The sequence below is a fragment of the Arachis hypogaea genome, chromosome 17, assembly GCF_003086295.3.
Source record: "Arachis hypogaea cultivar Tifrunner chromosome 17, arahy.Tifrunner.gnm2.J5K5, whole genome shotgun sequence".
NCBI lineage: Eukaryota > Viridiplantae > Streptophyta > Magnoliopsida > Fabales > Fabaceae > Arachis > Arachis hypogaea.
In genome coordinates this window covers 101,015,627-101,042,952 of record NC_092052.1, presented here as the reverse complement: position 1 = coordinate 101,042,952, position 27,326 = coordinate 101,015,627, and the positions used below count along the sequence as shown (strand labels likewise).

Sequence of the window (27,326 nt, the reverse complement as noted above, 5' to 3'; positions counted from 1 at the left end):
GGCTGAGGGAGGAGAGAGATAGCCTCCGGGAGAGTGGGAGGAAGTTGCAAGCCCAATGCAACATGGAGGTGGATTTGAGGAAGGCAGCGCAAGCCAGCTACAACAGTTTATTTGGTGATCTTGTGTCTGTAAAGAATGACTTGCTGAATGCCCGGAGGCCTATACCGAGTTAGAGGACTCTATTGCCGATGGTGCTGATGAGGCTTGGAGGGTTTTTAAGGAGCAGGTCGGAGTCATTGCTCCTAACTTGGACCTTTCTCCTTTGGACCCTGATAAGATTGTTGTTGATGGTGCCATCGTGGATCCTCCTGTCCCCGTGGTGGAGTCCGAGTCCGATTTGAAGACTCAAGGGCAGAGGATCATAGAGTCCCCTCCTCGCTCTAAGGACGCTCCGGGTTCTTCTACTACTCCTCCGACTTCCTCTCCAGCCCTTGCTCCTGGCGTTCCTTCCGACTCTGCTGGTGGTGCTCCTTCTACTCCTCTTGTTAAGAAGTGATTTCGGCTATTGGGGCCTGGCCTGTGGGCCCCTCTTTTTAAACTCTTTTATATTTATTTGTTGATGTTTGCAACAATTTTTGGCCTTTTAAGGCCGTAAACAAAACAATTCACGATACCCTTTTTAATAAGGGTTTAGCATTTTAAATAAATGCCCTTTTTTGGATAAGGGTTTTGAGTTACCTTATGCGCGCATGCTTTTCTATTCTTTTGATCTTTTCTGAAAAAAGCCTATTCTTTGGGGCTTGCCTGTTTTTCTGAATCTTTTTTATCCTCGAGGCAGCCTTACAACTTTTTCTTAGTTTTTTTCTATCTCTTTTTGTTATTCCTAGTACTCAATTTTGTTTTATTGAGTTTTTCGTGACTTAGGCTACTTTTGCGATTCATTTTAATTTTACTCGGTTTCGCATTTCGACTTATGAGTCGGACTGCTCCCGAGTTTATCATGATCGACTTCTATAGCCTCTTTACGCCGACTTGTACCTCGTCGTTTTATCCTGACGACCATCTAGGTCGGTTCATGAGATTTTCACGTTTTGTCGAGCTTAAATCGGCGCGTTTCGTAGAAAAGGGAAAAAAAAGGGAATTTAAAAGAGATATTTAAAATGAAAGAGATCTTTATTAATTGAGGAGGTACCTTATTGCTACTAAGGGCCTTTGATAATTTATTTTCCCTTAGCCCCTACTATGATGCCTCGTTAAAAACCCTTTTCAGAAAAAACCCTTTGATTTTGGGAAAAAATCATGAAATTGGGAAAAGAGTACATCAGGGAGTAGGGTTCGCTTTTAGCTGTAGTACCTTTTCATATTACAAGCATGCCATGATCTTGGTAACTCGTTGCCGTCGAAGTCGGTTACCCTATAATAGCCTTTTCCTAAGACCTCGTTGATCTTGTATGGTCCTTTCCAATTGGCAGTGAGCTTTCCTTCCCCCGATTTGTTGACTCCAATATCGTTTTTGATTAGGACCAAGTCATCTGGGGTGAAGCTCCTTCGAATGACTTTTTTGTTGTATCTCGCGGTCATCCTTTGCTTCAACGCTGCTTCTCTTATCTGGGCTTCTTCTCGGATTTCGGGGAGCAAGTCGAGCTCCTCTTTGTGCCCTTGTATATTCCTGATCTCGTCATGGAAAATCACTCTTGGGCTTTGCTCATTGACCTCTATTGGGATCATGGCCTCTACGCCATAAACTAGCCGGAAGGGTATTTCTCCAGTGGCGGATTGGGGGGTTGTTCTGTAAGCCCATAGTACTTGTTGGAGCTCTTCCGCCCAAGCTCCTTTCGCATCTTGTAATCTTTTCTTCAGCCCTGCCAGTATGACTTTGTTGGCTGCTTCGGCTTGCCCATTGGCTTGTGGGTGTTCCACTGAGGTGAACTGGTGTTTGATGTTCATACTGGCTACTAGACTTCTAAAGGTGGAGTCGGTAAACTGGGTTCCGTTATCTGTGGTAATGGAATAAGGTATCTCATACCTTGTGATTATATTTTTGTAGAGGAACCTCCGACTTCTTTGTGCAGTGATGGTGGCCAGTGGTTCTGCTTCTATCCACTTTGTGAAATAATCTATTCCCACTATCAGGTATTTGACTTGTCCTGGCGCCTGGGGAAAATGACCTAATAAATCCATTCCCCATTTTGCAAAGGGCCATGGGGAAGTGATACTGATGAGCTCCTCTGGGGGGGCCACGTGGAAATTTGCATGCATTTGACATGGTTGGCACTTTTTCACAAAGTCTGTGGCATCTTTCTGCAAGGTTGGCCAGTAGAATCCAGCTCGGATCACCTTTCTGGCTAATGACCTTGCTCCGAGATGGTTCCCGCAGATTCCACTATGTACCTCCTCTAATACCTCGGTGGCTCTTGAGGTCGGTACACATTTTAGCAATGGTGTTGATATCCCCCTTCGATAGAGAATATTTTTCACCAAGGTATAGTGTTGTGCTTCCCTTCGGATTTTCTTGGCCTCCTTTTCCTCCTTGGGGAGGATGTCGAATTTCAGGTATTCGACCAAGGGGTTCATCCATCCGAGGTTTAATCCGACCACTTCAAAGACTTCTTGTTTGTCTTCCACTTTTACCACTGAAGGTTCCTGGAGGGTTTCTTGGATCAGGCTTCTGTTATTTCCTCCTGGCTTGGTACTTGCTAACTTGGATAGGGCGTCTGCTCTGCTATTTAGGTCCCGAGTTATGTGCGTGACCTCGGTTTCTGCAAAACGCCCAAGGTGTTCCAGAGTTTTTTCCAAGTATCTCTTCATATTTGAGTCTTTTGCCTGATATTCTCCACTTATTTGGGAGGTCACCACTTGAGAGTCACTGTATATCGTTACCTTCGTAGCACCGACTTCTTCTGCCAGCTTCAATCCTGCAATCAAGGCTTCATATTCTGCCTGATTATTTGAAGCTGGGAATTCAAACTTGAGGGAAACCTCTATCTGGGTTCCCCTTTCATCTACCAATATTATGCCTGCGCCGCTTCCTGTTTTATTGGAGGATCCATCTACATAGAGTTCCCATGTAGTTGGTTTATCCTCTTGATCCCCTGCATATTCTGCAATGAAGTCGGCGAGGCACTGGGCCTTAATCGCCGTCCGAGTTTCATACTTCAAGTCGAACTCGGAGAGCTCTATTGCCCATTGAACCATTCTTCCTGTAACATCCGTCTTTTGGAGGATTTGCTACATGGGTTGGTTCGTGCGGACTCTTATTGTGTGAGCTTGAAAGTAAGGCCGTAGCCTTTGAGAGGCTACCACTAAGGAGTAGGCAAACTTCTCTAATTTGTGATACCTTAGCTCAGGGCCCTGTAGAACTTTACTGATGAAATAGATCGGGTGTTGGCCGTCCTCGTCTTCTCTTAGCAAGGCTGCTGAGACGGCCTTGTCTGCCACGGATAGGTATAGGACGAGGTCTTTTCCGGCTACAGGTCGGGTCAAAATAGGAGGTTGGCTCAAAAACTTTTTGAACTCTTGGAACGCCTCCTCGCATTCAGGAGTCCATTTAAATTGGTGTCCCTTTCTCAATAGGGAGAACAGTAGAAGGGATCTTAGTGCTGATCCTGCCAAAAATCTGGAGAGAGCCGCTAGTCGGCCATTCAGCTGTTGGACCTCTCTCAAACAAGTCGGGCTTTTCATTTCTAGGATAGCTCTACACTTGTCGGGATTGGCTTCGATCCCTCTTTGTGTTAACATGAATCCTAGAAATTTTCCTGCCTCCACCGCGAAGGCGCACTTTGCAGGATTGAGTCTCATCCCGTGCAACCTTATGGTGTCAAAGACTCGTGAAAGGTCAGACAAGAGGTCGGTTTCTTTCTTGGTCTTCACCAACATGTCGTCGACGTACACTTCCATTAAGCTCCCTAGGTGAGGGGCAAACACCTTATTCATCAGCCTTTGATATGTGGCCCCTGCATTTTTTAATCCAAATGGCATGACCACGTAGCAAAAGTTGGCTCTGGGCGTGATGAATGATGTTTTTTCCTGGTCTGGTTTATACATTGGGATTTGGTTATACCCTGAGTAGGCGTCCATGAACGACAAGTATTGATACACTGAGCTAGAGTCTACTAGGGTGTCAATGCTTGGTAGTGGATAAGGGTCCTTGGGACATGCCTTATTTAAGTCGGTATAGTCGACGCACATCCTCCATTTGCCATTTTGTTTTTTGACTAGCACTACATTGGCTAGCCATGTTGGGTATTTGACTTCTCTGATGAAGCCGGCTTCCAGGAGCGCCTGTACTTGCTCTTCCACTACTAGGGCTCGCTCTGGGCCGAGCTTGCGTCTTCTTTGTTGCACAGGTCGGGACCCTGAGTGGACCGAGAGCTTGTGGGACATGAGCTCGGGATCTATCCCAGGCATGTCGGAGGCCTTCCAGGCGAAGAGATCGGAATTATCTTTTAGGAGCTTAGTCAACCCTTGTCTTAGGGTTTCCCCTAGGTTGGCTCCTATGTGAGTGTTTTTTCCTTCCTCTTCGCCGACCTGAATCTCCTCAGTTTTTCCCCCGGGCTGGGGTCGCAGCTCTTCTTTAACCCTTGCTCCCCCGAGCTCTATTGTGTGAACTTCTTTGCCTTTTCCTCTCAGGTTTAGGCTTTCATTGTAGCACTTCCTTGCCAGCTTCTGATCTCCCCTCACCGTTGCTATCCCCGCTGAGGTCGGGAATTTCATGCAAAGGTGGGGTGTCGATACCACCGCTCCAAGTCGATTAAGGGTAGCTCTGCCGATTAAAGCATTATAGGCCGACCCCACGTCGATGACTATGAAGTCTATACTCAGAGTCTTTGATTTCTCCCCCTTTCCAAAGGTGGTGTGGAGGGGCAAAAATCCTAGTGGCTTTATTGGCGTGTCACCTAATCCGTACAAGGTGTCGGGGTAGGCTCTTAACTCTTTCTCATCTAAACCTAGTTTGTCGAAAGCGGGCTTAAAGAGGATGTCCGCTGAGCTTCCTTGGTCTACTAGTGTTCTGTGTAGATGGGCATTTGCCAAGATCATGGTAATTACCACTGGGTCATCGTGCCCAGGGATTACTCCTCGCCCATCTTCCTTTGTGAATGAAATGGTTGGAAGGTCGGAAGACCCCTCTTCGACCTGGTAAACTCTCCGGAGTTTGTGGTGATGGGTCTCTTCTATCCATATCATCTCGCTTTCTTTTTCCATGATTGTCCGACCTTTCTATGAGATATCTGTCAAGTCGACCTTCTCTGGCCAGTTTTTCTATCACATTTTTAAGGTCGTAACAGTCGTTTGTGGAGTGCCCATATATTTTATGGTACTCACAATAATCACCGCGGCTCCCCCCTTTTTTATTTTTAATGGGCCTGGGAGGAGGCAGCCTTTCGGTATTGCAAATTTCTCTGTATACGTCCACTACAGGAACTTTTAGGGGAGTATAAGAGTGATATTTTCTTGGCCTATCGAGGCCGAGTTCTTCCTTCTTCTTAGCTTCCCTCTCCCTTTCTTTCGTTGAGGGAGGGTGACCGGGTCGCAAACTCGGGTCTCTTAGCCTAGCGTTCTCTTCCATATTGATGTACTTTTCAGCTCTTTCCTGTACATCACTTAAAGAGGCGGGGTGTCTTTTTGATATGGACTGTGAGAAGGGACCTTCTCTAAGACCATTGACTAGCCCCATGATGACTGCTTCGGTAGGCAGGTCTTGAATCTCCAAACATGCTTTGTTGAACCTTTCCATATAGGCCCGTAAGGACTCCCCGACCTCCTGTTTTATTCCCAGGAGACTTGGTGCATGTTTTACTTTGTCTTTCTGGATGGAGAACCTCATCAAGAACTTTCTTGAGAGGTCTTCAAAACTGGTAATTGACCTCAGAGGGAGGCTGTCGAACCACTTCATCGCTGCTTTTGACAAGGTTGTCGGAAAGGCTTTGCATCGCGTAGCGTCAGAAGCGTCAGCCAGATACATCCGACTTTTAAAGTTGCTCAGATGATGCTTTGGATCGGTGGTTCCGTCGTAGAGGTCCATATCGGGGCTTCTAAAGTTTCTCGAAACTTTTGCCCTCATTATGTCCTCGCTAAAGGGATCTTTCTCTCCTAAGGGAGAATCTTCTCTACCGTCGTGGGAGTTCTGACCTTTGAGGGAGGATTCTAACTTTAAGAGTTTTCTTTCTAACTCTTTTCGTCGCTCCATCTCCTCTTTTAGGTTCTTTTCGGTTTCCTTTTGTCGTTCCCGTTCCTGTTCTAGCTGCTCGAGGCGACTGTGGATTAATCCCATAAGCTCAATTGCGTGGGATGGTCCTTCTTTTTCTGATTCGCGCCCCTCCGAGGAATTCACCTTCGGGTTTTTGATTCCGGAGGTGCCTTCCCTGTGTTGATCATTGGCTTCCTGGTGAAGGGTCTGGTCTGCCTCATTGTTTCCAGTATTCAGATTCTCTTGTTCAGAATCTGTCTCCACATGACCCTCTTCAGGGGATCTATCCGCCATCACTGGTTGATCTCTCGGGTCCCCGGCAACGGCGCCAATGTTACGATAGGTAACCGGAGATTAATGGGTTGGATGGCGTTGGTTGGCCCAAACGTATGAAGGAGGTGGCTTTCGAGTGGACCTGGTACTCGGTGTTCCTCCGTCCGACTTGTACGTGAGAAAGAATGGGGGGTGGTACCTGCAAAGACACTCCGATGCCTAAGTTAGCAAGAGTGTGAGCAGGTTAGAGAGTATTGGAACTTAGAGATACCTGAATGGTGTCAGTGTATTTATAGTGGTGAACCAATAACCACCGCTGAAGTAGTGCCACCTTTTTAGGCGGATAACCGTTCCCATATCTTAGGGAGGTTAAGATATGGCCCTATGAAGTGGTTAGAGAGTTTCCAGGGGCAGTTACTCATTCGAATGAGTGTTATCTACCAGCTAATCCTCGTATCCGACTTCTTTGGAGCAGGTCGTGTTCAGTACCGACTTCTGGGGATTAGCTGGTACTGGGGGAGGGCCAACCCTTTGGGTTGGGCTTCTTTGCTTGGATCCTGGGCCCTATTTATTGGGCCAGGGTATGAACAAACGGTATTAGCAGAGAGTTAATAGTTAAAATGGTTTTTGAAAAATACCTTAATATCTATTTTTGTTTCCAAAAGATAAAATTAATCGAATTCGTCCTCAAAAGATAACCAATCTGGTCATGTTCGTCCTTACGTCATCTCTTTTATTGGGCAGTCAGTGAATGTTTGCCATCTCAATGAAGGAGATGACGGAAGGACGTTATTTTTTGAGGACGAATTCGATTAATTTTATCTTTCGAGAACAAAAATAGGACGATTTTGACTATTAACTCGTATTAGCAACTAAAAAAGAATTAAATTAGCATCGCATCAAACACATTGATAACAACCCCCGCATCAACAATTCAGCATAAACAATGAAGAGCATGGGAAATTAAAAACCATCCATCCCTACTATGTTCACTTGCTATGAGGGTAAAATTACAATAGGTAGGGAAACGGATAATTCACAAATTGTAGAAAGAGATATTAAGAGGGTGGATGAGGTATGTGAGAACCAATGCCACAAGCATAAGCACGTAGGCAATTCCTTGGTCTATTGAAGTACCTGTTTAATATCAAACACATTAATTAATAACATTTTTCTAACACAATTCCAAATGCAATGCCTTTGAAGGCAACATTACATTCTATGATATGACTAAGTTTAGAAATCAAATGAAAAAGGAGATAAGAAAAGGGATAGTTACCATCGCTGGTGGGAGCAGGTGCAGGTACAGGAGAAAGGGATTGGGCTTCAATAATAGCTGGTTGAAAGATGGCAAGAAGAAGAGTATATAAGGCCAAAACACCTGACGAAGAAGAAGCAAGAGCTATGAGAAATGTCATTTTCTTTTCTTCTCTTCTTGGGTGCTTTCACAACCAATACTGTCAAGAGAGGCTGAGACAATGTGGAAACCAAGTATCAATTTGCGACTATGTGATTAGCATACACTGATATGATATCAGATTTATATAGAAACTCAATTGTAGTGACTAGTGAGTAGTGAGTGAACTGATTTGGTAAATACTTGAGTGTCTTTCTTCCTTCTAATATGGGGACCACTTACAACTACGGCACGTTCTTTTGAATTGCCGCTAACAAGGGCCATGTGGTAGTTACCTCTTCTGTTTTCCCTATCAATCAAATTTATATTAGAATATTGAATATTCGCTGATTTTTTGTTTACTCTTGATTTATATTTCCTAAATTGACTGATTTTGATGTAGTCTTTATGTGTCTGTTTAAGAAAATAAAACAAAAGTATATAGCCTAAATTGCTTTGGATTCCCTGTTTCTTCCTATTTCTAGCGTTTTGGCAGTTTTGACCCATTTTTCTCTTCTCTTACACTGGTGGTCAACTACTTCGGTTTATTAATCTTAGGATGGATAAGGGTCGGCAATTAATGTCGGATTGAAACTTTTTCCAACCAGAGCAGCAAATGATATTCATTTGCAAATTGCAAGTGGTATCCCGAGAGATCTCTGTTCTTACGTGTTCTTCAGCATGTAAGCAAAAGGAAAGACTCTTTTATATTCTCCAACCTGGTATATTTATTGCAAATTATGTTTATGTTTGAACGTGAAAAAACACCATAACTAATGACATGGGTAACGGTGAACTGAACAGTGAACATGCAAGGAGAAACATGCCATGTGCCCATAAATCACGATATGACTTTTCGGGAATGAATCACACCACCCAATCCAAGCATTCAATATTCTTGCAGTACATTTTGAGAACTACATTTTTGTATATATATTGGTTCACAATAATAGAATGGATTTCTTTTTCCTTTTTTACTTGAAAATTGGAATTGAAGTCCCTTTCGAAATTTAATTATGAGAAAAGAACAAATTGATCACTAACTTTTTGATTTACGAATATTTAAATTTCGAAAATTTGAAAATACATTTAAATTTTTGATCATCCCAAACCACTTGTGCATCTGTATCGGCCAGTACAAGAGTTTGATTTTTTCATTAGGCCACGTTTGATTTTTTCATTAGGCCTAAGTGAACAGAAGAATCAATGTGTCTAAATTTAAAAAAAAATTAGAAACTTAAATATATTTTTAAATTTTTAGATATATCCAGATTTTAAAGAAATAAAAACTTAAACCAGATTTTAAAAAAATAAAAAACTTAAAATATATTTTTAAATCTTCAGAAACTTAAATGCCTACGAATAAAAAATTCAGAAACCTATTTGTTATTTTCTCTTTATTATTTAAGAGACAAACACCACCAATCACGGTGTTCATAATCGAGGAACTCGACCAGTTCAAGAGGACCGTATAACATGCAAATCTGAATCAAGTAAATCTATGCACCACATCAATTTAAATATTTCAATATTCATAGCTTACAGATACCTAGGATATTCCTAATTTCCTAAGCATCAGTGATCAATCAATCATATAATACATTCCTAAAACGAATTAATACAATGAGAATCTGTACTTATCCTCGCTTGGTTGGATGTCCAAATGATTATCAACAAACCGTACAAACCAAAATTATCACACTGCAAACCATAGAAGCCCCAAAACAGTTGAAAATGCTCATCAGAAACCTCTCCCAGCTTACATAAATTCTTCAGTTCCCTCCCTTATAGTAGTGCCTGCAATAATTTGGTTCAGGATTGTGAGAAGTATCTTAGACATTTGTTGGCCTCTCATTTTGCACCACAAGGAAGTGTATGCGAGGGCACGCATGTGTTTATAAATTATCATTGACATTGTATTCTTCTGCCTAAGTGTAAATTGTTGAATGATTTTACGACAAGTCAAATCCTAAAAAATTAACTTGCCTTGGGTTGCGTGGAGTCTTCACACTACTAATATTGGATCTAAGGGTCATGTAGCACTGCCTTCTGCTGTAAGCATATTGTTCATGTCCTATATAAGAAAAAAATAAATAAAACCATCTGTAATATGCTACATTAACTTAAAATTGGAAGTTGGCTAGTAGAGTATCTACCTCCATTCCCCATTTGACATAATATGGGGACTCACAGGCCTTATATTCATCAACCAAAGCCTCAACTTCATCTCTTGATTCATCAAATTCTGAGAGGTCATTATCCTGTATATTTTTCACTGATATTAGATTTGAATAACAAGAATCTACAAGGTGGTACAAACAAAAAACATATTTAACAGACGCGGGAGTGGAGTTCAAAAGACTGATCAGATTGTACACATGAAATTGGCACTTACAGCAAGCATTGGGAACTTCCGGTAGTTATCTAGAAAGGCTTGTTTCTTTCTCAACTTCTCATACTGGCTCAAACACCTACTGAAAAGATGTCGAATGCTAGTATGGTTTGCCAACATAAGACCACTGACCTATAAAATGGATGATATTATGTTATTTTCTAACTGATTTCCTGTTATCTAACTTCAGACTAATAAGCATTTTCAAAAGATATGTTGGTTTTTCTCCAATACAATCACATAAATTGAAAGCAGAATTTTGCAGAAACATGATACACACACAACACCAACAAGAGAGAGAGAGAGAGAGAGAGAGAGAGGGAGAGAGAGGAGGGGTTTAAGAACTTGAAATTAAAGAGGTCATACCCTGTGTGCAGTCTGAATATTTGGTGACTTTCTAGATAGAGCAACCTATCAGATGCCCAGGAAACAAGATGAGATACCGTGTAATATAAAGGAAACAAATTGATGCAGCTGCTAAAAGCCTAAAACTTCAATTTGCACTGCCAGAAGGACCCCACTCAATAAAGTTCACTAGCTTTCTTTCACGAATCCTCTGTAAACTTTCATGAACCTAAATCCAGAGAGATAAACTGTTAAAATACTTGCATATTAGAACCATATTTTTAGCTATGAACAAGTCAATCAAAGCAGGCTGCACCTACAAATTTCATTTATCAGAAAAAAAAAATCAGAAACAAATGTCAATTTAAGTTTCAAATAAGCTCATATTTTAAATTCTCAAGGATAAGGATGTTTAGACAAAACTGACTTTCACAAAATCACTCAGTACTTTTTTAAGAAAATCTGATATTGGAAAGCAAAATTTTATCACAAGGCCAAACAGCCAGATGACTAGCAATTCTTATTGTTTTTCTGTTGTTTTAATAACATTTTCACTTTGCAAACCGTACAATATCCAGGAAATGCTATTAATGCTGCTTGTCATACCTGAGTTGGGTCAACTTCTCCTTGAATGATATTCAGAATTGATATATATTTTGCTCTGGCATCTTTTGTCCGAGCATATGAAGACACCATAATATTCTTTGCCTGTCAATTGAATTAACGTTTTAATAGGTAGAACACATAGGAATTTTGTTTGACGCTTTGTTCATGCAGTAATTATACCTGTAAAAGTCTTCTCATAACATCGAGTACAGTGGTTTTACGAATTACATTAGCCTGCAAGTAGATATCATCAAACTTTTAAATGTTTCATAGAAGTGTAATAGGAAATCACAATTAGGCAGCAACTTATCTATATTCTAATTAAATTACAAAAGGAGGGTAAAATGGGAGGAAAGAGAGATAGAGTGTGTAAGATAGTGAGATTAATTCAATGATTCTCTGTAAGATTCTTCAAGTCCAACAAATAAACAACAGAAAAAGTTGGAAGACATTATCTAGACTAATCTTTCATTCTTCAAAGATAACTTATATATAAGAAAAACAGATACAATGGTCTCACCTGACGCTTCACTGTCAAAGGGGTATATCCTGTCATTAGAAAATGGCATCTTGGCGTGGGAATCAACGACGCAAGAAGACCAACCAAATCATTATTCATGTATCCCGGATACCGAAGAGTGGTTGTGCTGGCAGACATCACAGTAGAAACTAAGGAATTAGTTTGAGCAAATGTTGGGTATTGGGTTCGACAAATGAAGCCGTTCCACAGCAATCCTATTCAATGCAGTATTGTCAAGAACTACAACACAATCTGCATTAAGCTTCAGTCACTTGAGTGTTAACAGTGAATTGTATGGTTGCACCACCACATCACTTGTCTCCATTTGGTTAGGAAACACACTGTATGTCTGAACCAATTTTTTGCTGTAGCGATCATTCAGGGTCTCCAACAAGTATGAGCCCATACCTGCATCCAAGTAAGACAAGCACCTAGTACAAAAGCAAGGATATTTTAAGAAATGATAATAAAATAAAAGGTACACCACTGAGAAGTACTTGAAAAATATCCAGTCTTCTGGTATGAAGTCAGGGATCATCAGGGAACCCAAACATTATGTTTTACAGGCAATTTTTTCACAATAAGCTAAAAGGTGCAGACTTGTTCAATTTCTTTTCTTAAGGGTGAGATTAATTTAACTTTTGTTTGAATGTAAACTATGCATCAAGAGCAAAATTAAGTCAAACATTTCACAAATCTTTAGCTTTTCAGATGAACCAACTACACAAATGCTCAATAACGAAAAGGAATAAAAGATGGATCCTATGGGATTTTTTAAGATAAAGAGATGGAAAGAAACCTGAGCCTGTTCCTCCAGCAATTGAATGACACAGAACAAAACCCTCGAGACTGTCGCTGCCATCTGCTTCTCTGTCAATCATGTCCATTATGTCCTCTTCAACATTCGTTCCCTGATCAAATGCAACAGCAATAGCTAAGCATTCTTTCACCCCACAAAAGTAATACTTGCTATAAACTACTCATAAACAACGAGACGAAAACCAATCGCAGGAAGCAATAATCCTCAGTTCTAGGATGATATGCGTGCAACTCATGATTGTGGGACAATGTTATGACTAGTAGTGGCAAACCTGATGGTATCCACTAGCCCAATTGTTTCCTGCACCGCCCCCGTGGTCCAAGACAGATGTTCTCATGGTTGTAGAGATTAGGGTAGTCACTATTTTGAATGCCATTAATAACTCGAGGCTCCAAGTCGATGAGCAGAGCTCGTGGTATGTAATGCTGATCATCAGCCTGATAGAAGAACACATCTTTCCTGTCACCACCCTGCAGCAATTTCACCAAAACAAGTCAACGTAGAACCACACTGCACCAATCACAATCACACACTCCACATTACACAAGTAAGTAGTAACATAACCTAACCCAAACTAAGTAACATTTCAACACATAAAGCAATTATTAGTCACTGAGATGAGATTCCAGTGTGAACTGGAAGCCGTGTACTATTGATATTGAAACAAACAACCAGCAGTTCGAATTGGTAAGAAAAAAAATGATAATTTGATAGTAAGGTTTTGTAAGAGGGAAGTGAAAAGGGGAATTGGTATGATGTGAGACCTGAGTGGCGAAGTCTTCGAGGATGCGATCTTTGCTGATGCCATGCTTGAGGCAGAGCTGCTTCCAGAACTCCATGCCGATCTGGTTGCAGCATTCTAAAGCGTTATGATCTCCCGAGGCATTTCTTCCTTTTCTTCCTTCCTTTCTTTCTTTCTTTCTTTCTCTCCAGAAACGCAACCAACGCTAGGGTTTAGAATTTAGATCGCTCTGGTGGCTTAACGGAGCGGGTGACACCCTTTTTCAAAAAAGAATATCGAGAAGAAAAGAGAGAAAAAATTAGGCTCTCTTTTGTTTGCATTTTCAATTTTTTGTTTTTTGTTTGTGACTGAACATAACACAAAGAAAAAACACCTAAGAGAAAGAGTAGTACTCCTCTCTAATAATAATGTCTAAATTATTAGGGGGTTGTAACCACTCTAGGTACACCTGCTTGTTTAAAGCAGCAGTCTTAGCCATTAAATCAGCCGCTCTGTTTGCTGTACGCTGGATGAGCACTAAAGTAGCTGTCCAATTGCGCTGAAGCATCTCTTTGATTTTGCCAAGCAGATCAGAGTCATTCGTAATCATGCTGGTTGTGCCTCGCGAAACAAGAAAAAATGCATCAAGATTATCAGTTTCACATATGACCTCTTTATACTCGCAATCCCAAGCCATAACAAGCCCTCTCCAAATAGCATGAAGCTCACAAGAGAGAACACTAGAAAGAGGTATACTGGCAGAACAACCTTTCATCCAAATTCCCATGCTGTCTCTAATAATACATCCAAAGCCCGCTAATTGCCCATTTTCAAAAACGCTTGCATCGCAGTTCACTTTACAGACATTCATTGGAGGTGGTTCCCAGTTATATTGCAAAGAGGAAGGAATAATATGTTTTTGGTTAGTAACAACCTTAGAGAAATCGCGAGCAGCATGTTGAACTAAGTGAACAATTTTCTCCTTACTCCATGGATCATCTTGATGGAAGATGTCATTGTTCCTATCCCTCCAAATCCACCAAAAGGCCGCTGCAAAGAGAAACTCATTTTTGTTGAGGTTAGAACGAATCCAAGACACAAAATCCAAACTAGAGTCCTCAGCGGTCATTCCCAAATTTAAGCTAATCCAAATCTGACGAGCTTTTTGGCAAGTCCTAAAGCAGTGGTTAATATCCTCTAGAGCAAGATAACATCGCTGACAAAAATCAGAAGTAGCAAGACCTCTTTGAAACCGGTAACTAGCTGTGGGAACTCCGTTGTTGAGACAAAGCCAGAGCAGACACTTTATCTTCTCCGGTATTCTCAAGCGCCAAAGCCAAAGCCAATTTTCATTATCGTTCCAGCCAAATTTCTTCTTCAATAGCCATTCATACCCGCTTTTAGTCGAGTAGGTGAGAGTATTTGAGTTTGTCCAAAACCAACCTGTTTTATCTCCTGCCTGCTTGATAGGATCAAAGAGCATCAAATCAAGTTTAACTTCTTCCGGAATCATTGTGCAAAGAATATCCCACCGCCAATGTCCATGGTACCAGACATCTTCTAGCTTCAAGTGAGAATCAGAGATGTGCACAAAAGGAACCAAAGGAGCTAGCGTTCCACATGGTCGCCAAGCATGATACCAAAAGGATTGAGACATCCTGCCCAAAGCTTATCATTATTATGCAGTAATTGCCAAACAAGCTTTCCTAATAAAGCAAAATTTACACACTGGGTATCTCTAATTCCCAAGCCTCCATATTTTCTTGGAGTGACAACTTTGCTCCACTTGACATAATTTAAGCATCGCTCCCCCACCTTTCCCTTCCACAAGAATTGTCTAAGCACAGAATCAATCTTTTGACAAATTGAAGTAGGAAAAAGAGTCACTTGCATCTGATAAATAGGAAGAGAAGAAGCAACAGATTTAATTAAGCAAAGCCTGCCTGCTCTGTTAAGGAGCCGACCTTTCCAACTAGCCAGCCTATTCTTGATCTTCTCTAAAGAGTCCGCAAAAATAGACCTAGCAGCTCGAGGATGATTAAGGTTCACCCCCAAGTATTTGCCTAGGTCACTAGTAAAAGGAATATGAGAAACACCAGACAACATTTCCTTCCTTCTATTAGAGATATTTCTAGAACAAATAGCTTTAGATTTTTCAATGTTAACCTTCATACCTGAAGCTTTGCAGAACAACTCCAAGGTGTGCACAACATTCCGAACTTGATTTTTCTTTGCTTTACAAAAAAGGAGGAGGTCATCTGCAAACATCAAGTGAGAAACTCTAGGTCCTCCTCTAGAAACAGCCACACCATCCCAAATACCCTCGTCAACTTGTTTGGCAATGAAGCACGCCAATCTTTCCATGCACAAAACAAATAAATAAGGAGAAATTGGATCTCCTTGCCTGAGCCCTCTGCGAGGTTGGAAGCTGTCCAATCTATTCCCATTCCAAAGGATGGAAAGATTTGAAGCCTGAACACAATTCATTACAAGCCGAATAATTAGAGAAGGAAAGCCAAAAGATTCAAGAGTGTGCTCAAGAAAATTCCAATCAACTCTATCATAAGCCTTTTCTAAATCAATCTTAAAAGCCATAGCTCCTTTTCTAGACTTTGTCCGCTTAAGAAAGTGAAGAACTTCTTGGGCCACAATAATATTATCAGGCGCTCCTCTACCATGTATAAACCCTCCCTGAGTTGGGCTAACAATCTCATCCAAAAAAGGTCGTAATCTATTAACCAGCACTTTAGTCACTAGCTTATAAATTACATTACAAAGGCTTATTGGCCGAAAATCCTTCAATCTAGTTGGAGGGTCGCATTTAGGGATAAGAACAATCAAAGTTTCTAACAAAGAATGGCTTAAAGTCTCCCCTAAGAATGCTTTCTGAACAGTACGCCACACCTCATGACCCACCACATCCCAATATTCCTTGAAGAAAAAAACTTGAAAACCATCCGGCCCAGGAGCTTTGAACGAGCTCATATTATCCAGAGCTTCTTTAACCTCCAACATTGTTACTGGTTTAGACAAATTATCACAAGCATCCTGGCTAAGAGATGGCATAGGAATTTCTCCCATGCAATTAACCTCAACAGGCTCAGTAGAGCAAAAAATATTTTTGAAAAAATGAACGACCTCTCTTTGCAAAACTTCCAGATCATCAGACCAGGACCCATCACTGACCAGCAACCCATGAACCTTGTTAGATTTTCTTCTAATGATGGTTTGCATATGGAAAAAGCTAGTATTTCTATCACCATACCGAACCCATTGATCTCTTGACTTCTGGTACCAAAGCAATTCTTCCTGGGCCAAAACTAGATTATACTCAGCTCTCAATTCTTCTTCTTTGTGCTTCAAAATCGGATCATCGTCAGCCTCCATTTTTCGTTGAATACAATTCAAATAAGCCTCCAATTCCCTCTTTTTAATAAAAATATTGCCGAAGACCGTAGAGTTGAATTCCAACGAAGCTTCTTGAACCCCCAACAACTTCCTATGGATGCCAAAGTCTGTACTATTCCAAGATTTCTGAACAATGGCCTTGTAATCAGGATGCGTTGCCCATGCCGCTTGGAATCTAAAAGGCCGGTTTCCTTTCTTGATAGGAACTCCTTGACATCGGATAAGTAGGGGACAATGATCAGAGTGGGAACGGCTAAGAACTTCAACAAAAGCTTCTGGAAAAAGAAGACGCCATTCTGCAGTACAGCAAGCTCTATCTAATCTCTTTGCAATTTCTCTGTTTCCTTGAATTTTACGGAACCAAGTAAACCGTCTTCCAGAGGTTGTCAGATCAAAAAGACCACAAGAATCTAGAGTACTTGCAAAGACACTACTGCGAGTCGAATAGTAATTACCCCCCTTCACCTCATGAACACTCAAAATATCATTAAAATCCCCAACCACCACCCATGGGTCCTGAATGCACAAACCAATATCAAGCAGATGACTCCATAATTCTACTCTATTAGTGGCTTGAGGGCTGCCATAAACCGCACTGCAAATCCATCTTCGCCCACCACCATCAATTTCCAAAGTTACACATTGATTCATAACCCAAAGAATTTTACAAGAAAATTTTAAATTAGCAGAGAGGAACCAAATTCCTCCCTTATGTCCAACAGCATCTACAATCCCTACAGGATAATAGCCTAATCTCCCCCAAAATTCTTTCATAGTTTCAAACCCAATATGAGTTTCCACCAAAATAAAAAAAGTTGGTTGAAATTTTCGTACTAACTCCTTACAGTGCACCCGAGACATCTTATTTGACGCTCCCCTTACATTCCAACTAATAATATTTAAATGGTCACAATCCATAAAAATAAATTAAATAATTGGAATTTATAATCATTCTACCTCACGTTGATGGACCCCTGTCTCCAATTGTCTTCTGGTGGACTTGCGTCGCAGAACCATCATTCTTCTGTTGAGGTTGGTTCTCCAAGTTTGTTGTTACACTAGCTTTATCAAGCTCTTTTTGTACTCGAGAATCCGTTGACAATGCTTCAATAGGTGAGTTTTGAAGCGAAATAGGACGCTGCCTTTTGTGCCCTGCTTTAAAAAAAGGAGTACTCTGATCCTTGAAAGCCACCTGAGTTGTTCCCAAAGAGCTAAGCGTGGATGGAGGATCTTTCTTTTCCTTAGGCTCCACCTTTGCATTTGATAAAGACTTCACCTTTGCATTTGATGAGGATCCAGCATGCATTTTATTAGACCCAAAAGAAAATTTCTTACTCCCCAAATTGGAGCATATTGCTACATTGGCTTTTTTTGGCACTACATTGGGGCCTTTACCCACTTTTTCCTTGCCTTTTCTACTAACTGTAACCCATTCATCCTCTTTTGCTTGAGTATCCCTATCCATGCGTGATTCTTGTAAATTATCATGCACAAGACCCGCTGCTCCATGCTTCTCCATAATTGGAATTGATTTGGCATTAATTCCAAATTCAAAAGTTGAATTTTGATTTTTTACTGGGATTTGACTACCTTCTGCCATTTTCTCATTATTATCCACCGAAAACAGTGACGGCAAATTTTTCTCCTTCACCATGGTTTCCTTCCCAATGTCATTGTTGTTCTCTTTCGCACATTCTCTTGTTACATGCCCAAAGCAGCTACATTTTTCACAAATTAAATTCAAGTGCTCATATTCTATGTCATACATATGACCATCAACTTGAATCTTTTTTATGACTGGAAGTCCCAAGTTAATTTGCACACATGCTCTTGCATACTTTCCTCTCTCTGCAGACTTGGTGGCTAAATCGATGCGGATCGGTTTACCAACAGCTGACGCAATCATTTTCATGGCTTTCTCTTGATAATAGTTAATGTTTAAACCTGTAATTCTTATCCAAACCATGGTAGATCCAAAAGTGTTTTCACAAGGTCTGAATGAAGAACTCCAAGGTTTAACCGCAACATAATTACCAGTAATCATCCACGGTCCTCCAAGGAGAACTTTTTCTCTATCCTCCAAGAGATCAAATTTAACTAAGAAATAGCCAAAACCGACATCTAGTACCTCATATCCTCCTTTGGTTCTCCAGACTCCTTTAAGCCTGTGCGTGATCGCCGTATAGCTAAAGTTTTTTCCAAGAACTTTGATCACGATGGCATCTTTGTAGGGCTCTGCCAATATCTCCTTTGCTTCTTCAGTGAACGTCACAGTTGGTATCTCCGAATCGCCTTGCTTACCAACTACTGTAGCCATCTTATCCCCATCAAGAGAATCAGCAACCTCCAAAGCTCTCCTTGTTGAGGCACCCACAACTTTATCTCTGAACGATATCCGCTGACCTTGAATCTTGTTATTGTCTCCTTTAATTCCCTCCTTTTCACCTGATGCATGCCCACCTCCACTCTCCCCCTTATTGCTCTCGCCGGCATGGCCGGCTGCCTCGCTATGTGCCACCCTCAAAGACTCTCCCCCGCTCTCTCCACTCTCCATTTTTGTATTGTTATGTTAGCATAACATAGAGTATAGTAGTGTTTTTTTTTTTAATTTTGTGAAAAAAAAATAAAAATAGAAGATGAAAATAGAAAATAAAATTTTATTATTTTTACTATTTGTACTTTTTTTTTAATTTAAAAAATAAAAAATACTAAAAATAAAAATGTAAATCAAAGGTACTCTAAAAAACGGTAGAATTTAAAATAAAAATAGATAAAGTATTACACACATAAGTAAAAGTAATTATTTTTATTCTTACTACTTAAATAATCATGACAAATTTTATTAAAGGATAATATTATAAGTATACTAAACTTATTAGTTTGAACAAAAATTCAATTTTTATATAAAACTTAAATTTAATTTTAAGTATTACATAGACATAATTAAAAGTAATTGTTTTTTAATATAATTTAATACACTATCATTAACAAAAAATTATGTGTATCTAATTACATAATGTCATGCCAACAAAATTAACTATCTTTTATATTCATTGTATTAATAATTATTAAAAAAAACAGATGTGATTTGACGACTGTGTTTGATCAAACAATTATATTATCAGTATACTAAAATTATTAATTTTAAAAAAATAATTTTTTATAATAAAATATATTATAATGATATAAATATTTTACGTAATTATCTAATCATAGTTATCAAAATCGAACCGGTAATTGACTCGGTCATACGAGGGTCACCGGTTCAATCAGTGGGTCGCTAATTCACCTACTTTACTCGGTCAAAATTAAATAAAAATATAAAATTATAAAATAAAATTAAAATCAAATGTTAATACTTAAAATGTATGTCTTCATAAATATGTTAATAACAATCAAATATCAATTCTTGGACATAACAAATGATGTAAAAAAAAAAATAATAAACTAGTCAATAGTACAAAATACTTTCTCAATTTAAAGAACAAGAAAAAACAAAAGATAACACAATTAGTAAATCAAATTCAAGAGGTGATCTGAAAGTCGACATCTATATCTTCAAAAAACAAATTTAAAACTTGAACAACATTTCCTTCATTTTGATTTGCATCTATATCTACATTTGTATACCTTTCACAAATCAATACCAAAAATAATTCATAATAATACAAACAAAAAGTATGGGACAACAATTAAATTGAACAATTGCAGAGAGCATAAACCTCATTTTCAACAACAAATTCAACTGTAATAATTTTTAGCAACAAAAAGATTTATCTCGAGATGATTTATAGATTTACAACAACAACAAATTTAAATAAGTGATTATTTCAGCAAGACAACAATAGATTCAATATTCAGTGATGATAATAAGTAACAAATTCAACATGATTTACAAATTTACAACAACAAAAAAATTAACTAAGTGGTTATTCAGCAAAACAGCACCAAATTCAAGGTTCAATAAACTCAGTAATGATTTGGCAATGAACAAAGTTAAGCTAAGTGATTATTTTGGCAAGTCAAGAAACAAATTCAAGGTTCATGATAATTAGTAACAAATTTCAGCAACACATTCAACTTTCAACAACAAATTACTTTCAGCAACAAAATCAAAGTACAGTGATACAACAACAAAATTGAAACAGAAAGAACAGGGGGAGCTCACCAAATCGGGCTGCGCAAAGGAAGCTGACGGCGAAGGAGAAGCTGATGGCGAGGGAGAAGCTGACGGCAAGGCTCAAAGCAAGAAGACGACAACGAAGACCAGCAAACCGGGATCTGTTGCCTCTGCTACTGGCGACGAAGAATGCAGGAAAGGGAGAGAACGAGACCAAGTGCGAGACAGAGACCGTGAGAAGCAAGAAAACAACCACCACCACCACCCGAGGGACCAGATACGGTTCTATCTGCTTCTGTCGCCGGCGAAGCGAGCACAGGGAAGGGAGAGCTTGAGCTGATGAGAGCTTGACAGACCGGAGACGAGAGGTGAGTGACCGAAGATGATTCGAGATAACGAGAGCTTGAGCTCGTGGGAGAGAGTGATGAAAAATTGAGAAAGAGAGTCGAGAGAGGAGACATCGTTGGGAGCTGGGGGTGATCTTCAGCAATTAGGGCTTCAGAAAGGGAAAGGGGGAAAAGGGGGAGGGGGGATGGAACGACATTAAAAAAAAAGAGTAAAGGACAAATAGGTCCCTAACCTTTTTTTCTGCGGACATTTTCGTCCCTGACGAATGGAAAATACATTCATATCCCTGACCCCTCCGAAATGTGGACAAATATATCCCTCTATTAAAATCACTCTGTTGGCCTTGACGAAAAATGCTGACGTGGCTCCCCTGGTGCTGACGTGGCCGTTATGGGCTGACACGTGGGCTGTGCTTTCTAAAAGTGGACGTATTAGTCCCCAGGCAATAAAACATCACCGTTTCTCTCCCACCCCTCGAAACACACCTTAATTCCCATATGCAATACCCATGACACCCATGTATGAGTTTCTAAATTACTAAAAACCCCTAAGAAGAGTAACGATCAAATTCCCTCCTCCCTGTTTCTCCCTCCGAAAATTACAGACGTAAAAGAGCAATCGGTGTGGGGTGAAGTTGTTGTCGGAGGCAAGAAAGAAGGTCATTGTTGAGGTCATCGTTGCTGTCTTCGTGAGAAGGTAAGATCGCCTTGCTTATTGATGAAGTTTCTGTTATTGATGTGTGTACTAAGGGTGGAGTAATCATGTGTGCATGTTGACAGTGTGTGTAACAGTGGTGTAATGAGGTGCAAAAATTGTTTTTAGAACGTCGTGTGTAGGACTAGTAGGAGGGATTGTGTTAGGACAACGGTTTCATTCATAAATTTTGAATCTATCCTAATACTGACACATATTTGTTCGTTGGTCAGTTTCAGATGGTTGATGTTTTTGTGGTGCCAGTTTTTCACCATGGAGGCAACTTCGTGAGAGGAAGTGATGGTGGCCTGGTTTATTAAAATGGTAAGGAAGAGAGGTTCCCTAAGATGGACCTAGACTTTGTGAATTTCGGAGACCTTATAACGTTATTTAAGGGTTTGGGATACCAGTCATACAAGGCAGTATACTGGTATGATCCAACAAGTGCCGACATTGAGTCTGGGCTGAACGTGTTATCTGGGGACACAGGGATCAAAGCAATGCAAGAGAACTTATTGAAGAACCAACAGACTCTTGAGTTCTGATGAACGGATTTTTGCTAGTAAAGAATTCACAAATAAGTTTCCGTTGCTAGTATAGTTTCTAAACCAACAAAGAATCCTTTCATACAAAAAATTGTTTGTCACTTAAACAAACCCAATAAAAATAAACCGAAGTATTTAAACATCAGGTCGTCTCTCAAGGAATTGCAGGGAAGTGTAGTTATTATTGGTTATGGGAAAGTATCTTTTTGGGTTTTTTAAAAGGTTGAACAAGGAAATAAAATGGCAAGAAATTAAATTAATAACTAAGAAAACTCTTGGCAAGGTATGAGAATTAGAAGTCCTATCCTAGCTATCCTTATCAATTGTGACATCAATTGTCCATTGCTCCCACTTGGTTAACCTCTAACTATGAAGGTAAGTCAAATGGATAAATCAATATGATTCCTCAAGTCCTAGTCAACTCCCAAGGAAAGACTAGAGTTAGTGGAATTCAAGTCAATTAGCAACTCTCAATTATCAATCAACAAAAGAGTTTGATAACTCAAGCGTCTCCAATTACTCAACCAAAGCCAAGAATATAAAAATCTAACTTAAAATCCTCCCAAGCATTTTATCAAACACTTGGAAGGTACAACACAAAATCATAGAAAAGCAATAAGAGATAATAAAATCCAAACAACCAATTGAAAGTATCAATAACATAAATTGAAGAAAGCAATCATAAATATGAAATACCTCAAATTGCATTAAATAGAAAATTAAATCTAACATGGAGTTCATAAACCAAATTGGATAAATAAATAAATCAATAAGGGAAATAAATAAACTGGAAAGCTAGAACAAATAAGAGTAGAAGAGAAACTAAATTAAAGCAAAGTAAAAATCTGAGATTAAGAAAAGCTAAACCTAAGAATCCTAAAACCAAGAGAGAGGAGAGAGCCTCTCTCTCTAGAAAACTACATCTAAAACCTAAAATTATATTAATGAATGAATGTTTTATGAATGAATTAATTGATGTGATTCCCCCACTTTGCAGCCTCTAGTCTATGTTTTCTGGGCCGAAAACTGGGTCTAAACTCAGCCCAAAATCGCCCCCAGCATTTTCTGCGATTTCTGCAAGTAGCTGATGCGTGAGCATCTTTCCTATCTTTTCCTAGTGAATTTGCATCTAATTTGTTGAGTTTAATAAAGAATTAATTATCTTTTAGCCAATATGGATGCTACTTTGAGTCTTTTGTAATTTTTGTTTATTTTAGGTAGCATTCGGCGGAATTTGATGGAGTTTCTGCAGCACAAGAATCAAAGGAGATGGCAGCAAGGAGCGACGCGTACGCGTGACTGACGCGTACGCATGATTTGGAGCTTTCCATGGCGACGTGTGCGCGTGACTGACGTGTACGTGTGATTTGAAGATTTGCACAGCGACGCGTGCACGTATCTGACGCGTCCGCGTGACTCGCAGAAAAGACCATCGACGCGTACGCATGACTGACGCGTACGCGTGACATACGCCACGTGCAAAAAATGCAGAAAAACACTGGGGACAATTTCTGGGCTGTTTTGACACAGTTTCCAGCCCAGAAAACACATATTAGGAGCTACAGAATGGACAAAACAAGTGGTCCCCACCCATCAACTGAAGACTTGTTAATTAATTCTAATTTAAATTCAAATATTATTTTAGGAAAAGATATTATTTTAGTTTTAGATAGATTTTAAAATTATTATGATTAGATATAAAAGGGGAGGGGAATTAGTTAACTTTGGATTCCATCTCAACACAACATTTAACACAACATTATTCCATTCCAATTTACAATCCTTATTTTCTCTTTACCATGAGCAACTAAACCTCCATTGTTAAGGTTAGGAGCTCTGTCTATTTGTATGGATTGATTTTATTGCTTTTTCTATTTTAATTTATGCATGGATTTATAATTTAAGAATTGTTTTCGCTCTTTATCTTATGAATTTAGGTGGAACAAAAGTATGACCCTCTTTCTAATTGAGTTTTTGTATAACTTGGAAAAGCTCTTTACTTGAACAACAGCTTAAAAACATATTCTCCTAAATTTTAATTATCTGGATTTAACGGGATACGTGACATATAATCCTTTTATTTTTTGGGTAATTAGAGTTTTTGTGGCATATAAACTGGAATTTGATCATGCAGCTTCTAATTAGAATTAATTGACCAAGGAATTGGCAGTTAATGAATTTTAGAAGAGACTAGAAAGGTCTAAGGAATTAGGGTCTAGTCACATATAGTTTGCCATAAATTAAATCCTACATAATTAAAGTAGTTAGTAAGAAAAGTTAATCCAGAAAAATAGATAACTCTAAATCCTTAACTGTTTTACCATATATATTTCACAGCTCATTTACTGCTTGCTTTCTGAAATGCTTAATTACTTTTTAATGCCTTTGAACTTCCAAACACTATTTTCTATTTGTCTAACTAATCCAATTAATCAATCGTTGTTGCTTAGTCCTTCAATCCTCGTGGGATCGACCCTCACTCACCTGAGGTATTACTTGGTACGACCCGGTGCACTTGCCGGTTAGTTTATGGGTTATAAATACCACACCAAGTTTTTGGCGCCGTTGCCGGGGATTGACTGTGATTGACAACTACTCGTTGTTTGATTGCTTAGATTAGATAATTTTTTTAATTAATTTTTTTATTATTATTATTTTTTATTTTTTATTTTTTTCGTTTCTGAAAAAAAAAATTTTGCATCTCGTATTATTTTTCTTTAATTTCTAAAATTAAGTTTGGTGTTACCCAGTTGATTTTATTTTAATATTTCTCTGTTTATTTTTCCTGTTAATTTTTGAAAATTTTTTTATTTAATTTCAGTTATTATTTTTGAATTTTATTTATTTATTTATTTAGTATTTTTATTTTATTTCTTTACACAGGTTACCTCACAAGGACTTCCCTGCACTCTGACGTAGAGAGTCCCATCTTTTCTTGTCTTCTGTTTGTGTATGCACAGGAACAGAGACAAAGAACATCTCTTAGACTTTGATCCTGAACCTGAAAGAACTTTCAGGCGACGTTTACAACAAGCAAGACTTTACAAGGCTGCAGAGTCCACTATGGATAATAATAATGCTGTTAATGCCAATGTGGAAAATCTGAATGGGGATGAGCAACAAAGGAGAGTGCTTGGCTCTTATTCTGCCCCTACTGCGGATCTTTATGGAAAAAGTATTGTGGTTTCCCCTATAGCTGCGAACAACTTTGAGTTGAAGCCACAACTGGTCACCTTGGTGCAACAAAATTGCCAGTATCATGGACTTCCTCATGAAGACCCAAGTCAATTTATATCTGATTTTCTGCAGATTTGTGATACTGTTAAGACAAATGGAATGAACCCTAAGGTGTATAAACTCATACTTTTCCCGTTTGCTCCGAGGGATAAAGCAAAGCTATGGCTAGATTCCCAACCCAAGGAGAGCTTGAATACTTGGGAAAAGGTTGTTACTGAGTTTCTCACTAAATTTTTCCCACCAAAGAAGCTGACTAAGCTTAGGTTGGAGGTTCAGACTTTCAGGCAGAAGGAGGGTGAAACTCTTTATGAAGCTTGGGAGAGATACAAGCTACTGACTAGGCAATGCCCTCCGGACATGTTTTCCAAATGGACCCAACTAGATATCTTTTATGAAGGCTTGGGTGAGATGTCCAAGATGAGCTTAGATACCTCTGCAGGTGGTTCATTGCACAAGAAGAAGACACCAAAGGAGACTATTGAGCTTATTGAATTGGTTGCTAGCAACCAATATTTATATTCATCTAACAGGAATCCTGTGAACTCTAAAATCCCTCAGAAGAGAGGCGTGTTAGAAGTAGAAGCTATTAATGCTCTTCTTGCTCAGAACAAGCTTATGTCTCAGCAAATAAATCTACTTACTCAACAGATGGGTGACATGCAAGTCTCAGATATCAACACACAAAATCCACCTCAAGAAGTCTCTTATGACATGGCAGGTAATTTTGTGCAAAATGATAATTATGATTATGCTCAACCCTCTTCTGAATAGGTCAATTACATGGGAAGTGGTCCAAGAAATCCCAACAATGATCCATATTCCAAGACATACAATCAGGGGTGGAGGAATCACCCAAATTTTGGATGGAGGGACCTACCTCAGAGACCTCAGAACTTCAACAATAGTTCCTATGGTGGTTTCCAACAGAACAATTACAATAACCGCCAATTTCAGTCTCAGCAGCAACAACCACCTCAGCAAGTAAACTCTAAGTCCCAAGAAGATTCCAATTGGGAGATGATGAGGAGTTTTATGCAGGAAACCAGAGCCTCCATTAGAAATTTGGAAGTACAAATGGGCCAACTGAGCAAGCAAATACCTGAGAGGTCTGCAAGTATATTTCCAGGTGATACAGTGGTGAACCCAAGAGAAGATTACAAGGATATTCAATTGAGAAGTGGTAAAACAGCTGGTTCTGAGACAAGGGACAATGAAGAGCTAGTTGAAAAAAAAGCTCCAGAGGAGAAAAAGGAAGAAGTAGAGCACGCCCCTCCTAAGCGTGCAGACAACCCGTTCCCTGACTCTTTTGACACGTATCCTACATTGCCAAAGGCTCCTGAATACAAGCCAAAAATGCCATATCCTTAGAGACTTCAGAAGGCTTCCAAAGAAAAGCAGTTTTCTAAATTCTTAGATGTCTTCAAGAAGCTACATATCAACATTTCTTTTACAGAGGCTCTTGAGCAAATGCCCCTTTATGCTAAATTTATGAAAGAATTGTTGACTAACAAGAGGAATTAGAATGAGCAAGAAACCGTGGTGCTAACCAAGGAATGCAGTGCTATTATTCAACATCAACTTCCTGAGAAAATGCAAGATCCAGGGAGCTTTGTGATTCCTTGCACCATTGGAGATGTCACCATTCAGAGAGCTTTATGTGATCTTGGAGCTAGCATCAATCTCATGCCACTTTTAGTGATAAAAAAGCTTCAAATTGAGGAGGTAAAACCCACTCGTATTTCTCTTCAACTTGCTGATCTTTCTATTAAATTACC

The 27,326-nt window shown here is 39.4% G+C and overlaps 1 protein-coding gene and 1 pseudogene across 1 annotated transcript; both read right to left on the bottom strand.

The window, feature by feature from the left end:
* Positions 1–7,288: 7,288 nt before the first annotated feature.
* Positions 7,289–7,942, bottom strand: LOC112765518 (arabinogalactan protein 41). The gene is made up of 2 exons (XM_025811411.3): positions 7,680–7,942; positions 7,289–7,537 (listed from the first exon to the last, which is right to left on the bottom strand). The coding sequence occupies exons 1-2, from the start codon at positions 7,816–7,818 to the stop codon at positions 7,437–7,439; spliced, it is 240 nt and encodes a 79-aa protein (XP_025667196.1). The 5' UTR covers positions 7,819–7,942; the 3' UTR covers positions 7,289–7,436.
* A 1,859-nt stretch (positions 7,943–9,801) lies between these two features.
* LOC112766486 (tubulin gamma-1 chain-like) lies at positions 9,802–13,495 on the bottom strand (annotated as a pseudogene).
* Between the last annotated feature and the right edge of the window lie 13,831 nt (positions 13,496–27,326).

Coding starts and splice junctions, on each gene's coding strand:
- LOC112765518 (XM_025811411.3), bottom strand. CDS start 7,818: ATGACATTTCTCATAGCTCTTGCTTCTTCTTCGTCAGGTGTTTTGGCC. Junction 7,538..7,679: donor ACCTGCTCCCACCAGCGATG/GTAACTATCCCT, acceptor GATATTAAACAG/GTACTTCAATAGACCAAGGA.